The following is a 9,509-nucleotide window of genomic DNA, read 5'->3' as shown; positions in this document are numbered from 1 at the left end:
CAAAATTTTCTTATTTTCAATAAGTTTTTTAAAGATTTTTCTTGTATAATATAGAATTTAAACTTTTAATACCACAAAATCCAAATAAGTGCGTAACAAATTGGTGATATTTTCGAATTTATTTGAAGACACCATTCAAAGTGTGCATTTTCTGCTCATATATATATATGGAAACAATAACATGTGCACACTTATGATTGAAAACAAAAATATCTTATGCAACCTTAATGGCAGTTCCATTTGGGTGAAAGAACAAAAATATGAAACACTCAATCACTACCAGACATGTTATATTTTTGGTAGAGTTCCTTGGAGACCAATGTCTCGCTACATGACAAAGACATAATTACCCTACAAGATTTTGTGTAAATTCTCCATTTTGAAAAAAAAAAACAAACAAACAAACAAAACAAAAATATTCGTGTGACAGAAGTAAGAGGCTAGATCAAGCAATTCAATTAATAGCCGTGTGAATATCCTGACATCCGAACCCAATGTCATTAATTTGCTTTCACAGTTTATGTTCATTTGTGTTAAATGCATATATGAAACAACTCATTTAATTAATTTGAATTTGAATTTGAATTTTAATTTTAAAGTCCGATAAATTATTAAATTAAATTAAAAACAAGAAACGAATGTATTAGAAATAAGCTCTTAGTTAGTTAGCTTACGTGTCAAGTTGCTTACGTGTATCGATTACCTGTATAGGTTGCTCTACTATAAATAAGAATGATACATTGTAATTGAGATACACTTTTTAATTCATTCAATATACAAGATTCAATTCCTTTAGCTGCGATTTTTCTTCCCAATTATGGTGTTCTTCATTTTTTGATATGGTATCAGAGAAGGTTAATTGTTTCGATCGATCTACAGATTATTGATTCCTAATTTAATAATGGCGAGGGGAGGTGGAGGAAATCAAGTTCCGAATCCAGCTCCACCGATTCGAGTCATTTCAGAAGATTCTACAAGTCCGTTTTTTCTTCATAATGGAGATCATCCAGGTTTGATTCTTGTAGCACATCATCTTGTAGGATCGAACTACAATACTTGGAGTCGTGCTATGATTACGGCATTGACAGCGAAGAATAAGCTTGGTTTTGTGGATTCGTCAATTTTGTGTCCGCGAACTGATGATTTGTTGTATGAATCTTGGATTCGGTGTAACAGCATGGTTGTGTCTTGGCTTTTGAATTCTATAGTTCGCGATATTTCAGAAAGTCTCACGTATATGTCATCTGCTAGCGAGATATGGAAAGATCTTCGTGACAGGTTTCATCAGAGTAATGCACCACGAGTTTATCAGATTAAGAAATTTTTTAGTGAATTGCAGCAAGGATCAATGGATGTTAGTTCGTATTACACAAAGTTGCGAACACTTTGGGATGAATTACGAGATTATCAACCAATTTCAGTTTGTAACTGTGGTACGATGAAGGAATGGGTGGATTATAATAATCAGGAATGTGTAATGCATTTTCTCATGGGACTTAATGAGTCATATGCTCAAATCCGTGCACAAATCTTAATGTCTGAACCTTTACCTGTCATTGCGAAGGTTTTTTCTCTTATAATACAAGAAGAGAGACATAGATCCATACATTGTAATTCTCTTAAGCCGAAGGTTGATTCATCAATTGGTATTCATTCTGCAAGTTCTCCAGTTGCTACTGGTAATGCTGCATCTGTAAAGCCATTTCAGAAAACACAAGGCGGAAAAATGGATAGGATGATGTGTTCTTATTGTCATTTTACTAATCATACAGTTGACAGATGTTTCAAGCTTCATGGTTATCCATCAGGGTATCCGAGGTATAATCAGTCTCGTTTTTCGCATAAAGCACGGACTCATCAAGTAACAGGGATGGCAGAGTGTGATAATGCTTCGATGGATAACTTGACTCACAATCAGTGTAGACAACTTATTGAGTTTCTTAGTGATAAGCTTCAGGCTACGATTGGTGTAAACAAGGTGGTTCAGCAGCAAGAGCCTACTGTGTCTTGTTTTACTGATATATATTCTCTATCCTCTTCTCTTTCATCTATTTCCAAGACCGATTGGGTATTAGATACAGGCGCTACTCATCACATTTGTTGTTCTCTTTCATTGTTTGTTTCTTCCAAATCCATTAATTCCACAGTCACATTACCAAATGGCTTAACTATTCCAGTCACTCTTTTAGGTTCTGTCCATCTATCCAAAGATCTTATTCTTGAAGATGTGCTATATGTGCCCAAGTTTCAGTTTAATTTGCTATCAATAAGTTCTCTTACCAAACTTCTCATGTGTTCTATTTCATTAATGTTTGATCTTTGTCAAATTCAGGACGTCACCAAGACCAAGATGATTGGGACGGGTAAAAGAGTTGGAAATCTTTATGTGCTAACATCTGAGCCAGATATGTCATCTTCTATTGTTTGTACTGTCCTTATCAATAAGTTGTGGTATTGTTGATAAGCTCATAATATTTATATTTTTAGTATCATATTTCTTGGGGTTTTATCTTTTGCATATGTTAATTTGTGCGTTTTTGTCATGTTTTGTAGTTGGAGGAAGTTTGATGATCTTGGACAAAATTTGGGCTAAAAAGTTGAATTCTATCACATTTGGAGTTGCCAAGAAGAAATTTTGAGAAATTGAGCAAACTGGAAGAGGTTCTGAAGCAAGGCGTAGGCGCGCTGTGTTACTACGCTTTTACTGTCTGGTGGGAATTGAAGTTTTCAGAATTTGAGAAGAAAATACCATATTTTAGGAATTCTAAATATGGTATTTAATTTATGGATGATTTTTGGAAGAAAAGATTTTATTTTGGATAAATATTGTTGAAGATTTGTTTTTTTATTTAAACAATTATCAAGATTATCTTGTAGATAATCTTATCTTTTTCCTAGATTTTATTTTTATTTTTCCTTTTCTCTTAGGCTTTTTAGACGTTAGATTAGGAATTTCTAGAGATTTCTGCTCTTGCTCTTCTGCACGCTCTGCACGGCCAGAGACAGAAGAATTTTCTTCTTCTTTTGCTCTTCATAATTTCTAGGTTTAATATTTTATATTTCTAGAGAATTATGAAACCAACTATGCTTGGCTAAGTTTTAAATTCTGATTCAAGGATATTTTTCGGTATTTCGATTATCACTGTGAGGTTATGTGTTTAAATTGATGTTCTTGTCTGTTTCTAGTATTTGTTAATTTATGATTTATTTCATGAAAGTTGTGGGTCGATTAATCTGACAAATTAATTTGATTTATGATTTTTTATTGCTAACCATGAGTTCAGTGATCCGTAATTGTTATGAATGATTGGTACTTGAGTAGCGATAGATTAGGTGTGTTGTGCTATCATAGCATGTTTGATCTAAATAAATCAACGAAACTAGGTTTAACAATTGCAGCTATCTCGATTGTTAGATTTTAGGATTAACTGCTTTCACAAATCGAAAAGCTATTTTTAATCAATATGGAACGCTATCGTGCCCCAGTTGATTATTGATAAGTTTTGACTGGATGCTGGGTTTGGTCAATTAAAATAGGAGAACACAAAAATCTTAGTGGCTATCCCTATGATTTTAAGGTTAATTGCTAGAACCTCGTGAATAAATTATTTGTTAGCCGATGACCAGTGATATAATTGAAATACGAAAATTCCTTGAATCAGGATTTGGTAAATTATTGAAGTTCATATCTATTTAATTGTTTATCTCATTTATTTAATTTTTGCTTATTTTTATTTTTATTTCTACTGCATACCAAAAACTGTTGGAACACGGTCGTTCTCCGGATCGAAAAAAATTGATACCCAGTGCAGCGGAAGTTTTAAAATTTTATATGGAACGATTCCATATGGGTATCAAATTCCTACGATTAAAATTGATAATATAAAATTTAAACAATATAAATTTTACCTTAAAATCTCGAAGCGAGATTATGGACACCAACAGATTAAACTGCTCTTGTTGTATATCCCAGGAACTGGTGAACGAACAATTCTTCAATCAGGTCCACGAACAGAAATTTAATCCCTCTGATAGATTGCACTAGAAAGTCTATCAGAAGTTTCTACGATGAGATGGAACAGATATGATCTGTTAAATCAGTCTGCAAATTCAAAAATTCACAGACTGAATTTTCGAACACTGTGAGAGAGAAGGGGAGGGGTCGGCCGAAAACCCTAAGAGAGAGCTCTCTAGGTTTTTGAAATTATGACATGTGTTTTGTAATTTCTGCACTGCAATAACTTATTTATAATGTGGGCTGCTAACAGCTTAGGGCCCATTAGTCATAAGTTCAAGTCTGACAACCAAAGCCCGCATGTTCAGAAATTAATATAAAATTCATCGTGACTCAGATTGATAAACCAATTTCACCAATGTGCACAGAAACCATTTCTGCATCTTTTAAAGTCAAGATAAATTTTCTGAATTCGAATTCAGTGGTTTCCAAAAATGTCCATCACTATGTCATTTTAGAAAATCTTACTCCCTCTACTTTTAAATAAGAAGTCCCACTTCTTTATTCACTAAATTTAACTCTTTAAATTTAATTATCTCAACGGGGATTAAAAATCAATTACTTGTGTGACCCTCAATGGTTCAGGGATATAGCTAGCCGTGGGCTCACAACTCCTTGTGACTCGGAACAACAATTTCTGACTTGCCCATCGAATCATGGTAAGAGCGCCTAGCAACATCGCCCCATGATTCCCTAGGTATCACTGATAGTGCCTGCAAGAACCAATAGATTTTGGTTAGCGTACAGTACGGTCCCTTCATCCATATATCCCGATCGAATCAACAACCATTGGTAAATCGAGAGTCGTTCGAGATTCGATAACTATGCAATGCATCTTGAAGATCAAATAGTGACATCGCATGTGCTACTAGGAAACCAAGTAACCTAAAACACATCATGTACTCTGGCCAGAGATTCGTCACACTAATATCTCCTCAGATTGCATAGGATATCCACACTTGCAAGTATGTGGTGAATCCTTGACAACAAAGCATCGACTCCTATATGTTTCGTAACTGTACCCAATCCCGACACCTGATGACCCCAATAGAGTCGGTAAACAAGTCAAAGTACAGTACTAGCATATAGAGTCTCAATGATGTTTCAAGTAGTAAGGACTAATGGTGTACAACTAAAACCGCGGACTTTATCCACTCGATAAGTGATAACCACTTGGAAAGTTCGGATAGGGTAGTTCGATCATTCATCATATGAATATCCATTTGCATGCTTTTAACATCTCTATGTTCCATACCAATGAAATGTGGTACTCGGAATCGCAAATGCTAGTCTCAGTCTCGAGCGATCCTTATCCTTATTAACGGACGGCTCAATCGACTAGGAACTGTTTAGAATATACAGTGACTTTAAGATGTGTTTCATGATAGCCATCCCCATGTGCTACCACATCTTACATACACTATAGTATATTCAAGGTCTTCATCTAAACATCTTATAGTATGTCACAACATAATAATATGATAAAAGATAAAGTAAATGCCATTATAAAAGTGTAAATTATATTAACCAAAAGATTATTTATACATAGAGTCATAAAAGCCCTTAGCCACAAGTTGGCTCACCGGGCACCCACTCTTTCAAAAACCTCCCTTTTAGTTACATTCACTTGAAAGAAATAAATACTCGTTCCCTGTGGATTTGACCCTGCTCATTACTATACTCGTTTTGTTAGGGAGTAGGAATTTTAAGTTTGTTGGCTGACGACAAGGACCATCAAATTTTGGCGCCGTTGCCGGGGAACGGTGTTAATAATTATTTCTTTTGAGTTTTGCTATTTATTTATTTTCCTTTTTATGCTTCGTTCTTCTCATACAGGTGAACTAGAATACATTCCAAAAATCGAGAAGACAACTAGGAGATTGAGAAAAGAAGCGCGGCTACGACGTAACCAATCATCAATTCCATCTCTTGGTTTGAACGTTGCATCAAATTCAAGTGAGTCTGAAAGAGAATCTGAACCCGAATTTGAGACTGAAGAAAGTGAGTACGAAGAAACGATGGCAGCGCCAGCACAGAGAACCCTCAGGGAGTTAGATAATCCTAATGTTACTCAGCAGCCATTATGCATTCAATTTCCAAACGCAAATTTTGAATTAAAATCTGGTTTGATTCACTTGTTGCCAACTTTTCGTGGTCTTGTAGGTGAAGATCCACACAAGCATTTAAAGGAGTTTCATATTGTTTGCACAACCATGAAACCTCAAGGAATTACAGAGGAACAAATTTCATTGCGAGCTTTCCCATTCTCTCTAGCTGACAAAGTCAAGGATTGACTCTACTATTTACCCTCTGGGACGATAACAACTTGGGATGGTATGAAGCAACAATTTCTGGAGAAGTTCTTCCCAGCTTCACGAGCTGTAAATATTAGGAAGGACATATGTGGGATCAGACAGCTGCATGGGGAGACTTTATATGAATATTGGGAGAGATTCAAGCAATTGTGTGCCAGTTGTCCTCAACACCAAATTTCGGAACAACTATTAGTACAGTATTTTTATGAGGGCCTCTTGGTTTTTGATCGAAACATGATTGATGCTGCGAGCGGAGGTGCATTGGTGAACAAAACACCTCAAGAAGCGAGGGATCTTATTTCGAGCATGGCTGCCAATGCACAACAGTTCGGAACTAGGGAAGACAATGCTCCACGAAAAGTTAATGAGGTAAGTGCTAGTCCTATTGATCAAAAGTTAGATTCATTGACTTCTCTTTTGGAAAGGTTGGTTGCAGGACAAGTACAACAGGTCAAGGCTTGTGGTATATGCTCGATTTATGGACATCCGATGGATATGTGTCTGACGCTACAAGAAGATCAAGTGCAGCAAGCTAATGCAATTGGTGGATTTCCTGGAAAACCACTTTGTCGATATGATCCATATTCTAATCCGTACAATCCAGGATTGAAGGATCATCAAAATTTTAGCTATGCTAATCCACAAATGAACGTGTCTATGCCTCAAGTGCCATCATATCCTTCTAGATCACAACCTCTACTAGCTTCCAATACAAGTGAGTATCTAGAAAATATTGTTAAGGATCTATCCACTAATACTTTGCAATTTCAACAGGAAACAAGGGCCATCATTCAAAATTTGAATACTCAAGTGGGTCAGTTGACAACTGCACTCAATAGGTTGGAAGCACAAAATTCAAGTGGTCTAAATTCTAAGACTATGGTGAATACAAGGGAGAATGTTAGTTCAATTACATTGAAAAATGATAAAGAATTTGAGGATCAAGAAAATGTGGTACCAACACCAGCCCATCAAAACAAAGACAATGAGATAAAAGTGGAGGAAAAAGGAACTAATCAAGATGATGCACTAAAAGGTAAGTTTTCGCCTCTCTTTGTGTATAAACATGTTTCCCCATTCCCCCTTGCATTGAATAGGAATTGTGAAAGTATTCAGGAGTTGAATGAAAATTTTCATAGATGCAGGGTTAATATTCCTATATTAGATGATATTAAACCAGCACCTCGTTGTGCAAAAATTTTAAAAGAATCGTGTAATACGAAAATGAGACAGAATTTGAAAGAGTGTCAAAGGGTAAAGGTAGGAGAAAATGTGTCAGCTGTTCTGCAAAGAAATATTCCTATCAAATGCAGTGATCCAGGTATGTTTTCTATTCCTTGTCAGTTGGCGATACTAGACTTGAAAAGGCTATGTTGGATTTGGGTGCTTCTATCAATGTCATGCCTTATTCTATTTATAATTATTTGAAACTTGGACCCCTGAATAAAACTGTAATTGTGATTCAGATGGCTGATAGGTCCACTATTTATCCCAGGGGTGTAATTGAAGACGTTCTTGTGAAAGTTGATAATTTGGTTTTTCCTGCTGATTTTTATGTGATTGATATGAAAAACAATGATCTAAATAGTCCAATTTTGCTAGGAAGACCATTTCTAAAAACTTCAAGATCTATCATAGATGTTAATAATGGTACTTTTACTATGGAATTTGATGACGAGATTGTTAAGTTTAATATTTATGATACCATGAAATATCCTAGTTGTGGAAGTACTATTAATGCTCTTGATATCACTGATCACTTGTCACAAGAAAATACAAAATTTTTGGATGAGAATAATTTAGAGGAGATTGTTGCAAGACCTGCTGAAAATTCTAATACTATATTTTTTTATCTATGATTTGCAGGCATTTAAAATTGAACAAAAACTTCCTCCAGATCGATCTAAGCAAATACCCATAGAAAATGGAGGAAGTTATCAAGAAATGGAGATTTCCAAGAAATTCAAGCATAATAATCATAAACTGAAATTTGCTACGAAAATTCCCAAATGGGTGAAGGTGGACAAAGTAACAATTTATGAACCACCATGAGCAACAAGGCAACTTGGAGTCGAGCCAACGACAATAAAAAAGGCGCTTTTGGGAGGCAACCTGTAAGGCCCGAAAATATTAAATTATTAATTATGGGATTTGAGAATTAAATTCCATATTATGGGCTAATATTGATTTGAGAAGTTATGGACATGATAGATTTAATTTCCGAGCCGAAAATACTTAATTTGAGAATTTACGGATTTTGAGAATTAAATTCCGAGAATTCTTAAATTAAAAGAATAAATATTCGATTTGAATATTTATGGAATTCAAGATTAAATTCCATGTTTCGGGAATTAAAGAAGATTAGTTTTGAAGATACATCCCGATCAGGGACTGATTTGCAAATATCAAAGTTGAAGGGCTAAAATGCAAAAGGCCGGGATTATTTGATTAATCCGAATTTATTTAATTTTAATTCGAGTATATTTAATTTGAGAATATTTAGAGTTTCGATTTTAATTCTAATATTCTTAAATTATTTTGGACTGAAATTGAATTAAAAAGAGGACCGAGGACTGAATTGCAATTAACGAAGACTTGAGGGGCTAAATTTCAATTTATGCAATACATATCTGATTTTAATCAGATTATTCAGCATGATACGTGTATTTACTTCAGAATTCAGAAGTGAAGAACAGGGGAGCCGAAGTCTTCCTTTTCTTTTGAATTATTGATTTTCAAAACGCCGTAACTTTTGATCCGATCGTCCGATTTCGATTCCGAAAGATGTTCTGGAATCTTTGCAACAAGGCCTTCGATTTGATGTAAGTATTTAATCATCTCAGCATGTTTTGAAGAACAAAATTTGGTAGAGATCAGTACTTTGGTATATGATCATGTTCTTGACGTGTTGTATCGTTTATTTTCGAAACCGGATCGAATATGGATTAAGGAATGAACTTGTTATGATGTTCAGCTTGTATTTGATATATTTAGCTGCTGTTATGAGGATTAGAATGATGTATTAATGATTTGGAATGGACGTATGAATTGGATTGAAGTTAAATAAGTTAGATTCGAATTCGATATTTCGTCGGTTACCTATTTTTAATCGCTACGCCGTCGATTCATGTTTTTGGATCGTTTTGATAGCCTATGATTGAGATAAGACATTGTTTGAA

The 9,509-nt window shown here is 34.9% G+C and overlaps 1 protein-coding gene across 1 annotated transcript; it reads left to right on the top strand.

Moving 5' to 3' along the window:
• Positions 1-6,351: 6,351 nt before the first annotated feature.
• Positions 6,352-8,382, top strand: LOC140861860 (uncharacterized). Its single transcript, XM_073264858.1, has 3 exons — positions 6,352-7,713; positions 7,797-8,141; positions 8,197-8,382. The coding sequence occupies exons 1-3, from the start codon at positions 6,352-6,354 to the stop codon at positions 8,380-8,382; spliced, it is 1,893 nt and encodes a 630-aa protein (XP_073120959.1).
• Positions 8,383-9,509: the final 1,127 nt, after the last annotated feature.

The sequence above is a fragment of the Henckelia pumila genome, chromosome 4 (genome assembly GCF_033568475.1).
Source record: "Henckelia pumila isolate YLH828 chromosome 4, ASM3356847v2, whole genome shotgun sequence".
Classification (NCBI taxonomy): Eukaryota; Viridiplantae; Streptophyta; class Magnoliopsida; order Lamiales; family Gesneriaceae; genus Henckelia; species Henckelia pumila.
This window is presented reverse-complemented; position numbering and strand designations above follow the sequence as displayed.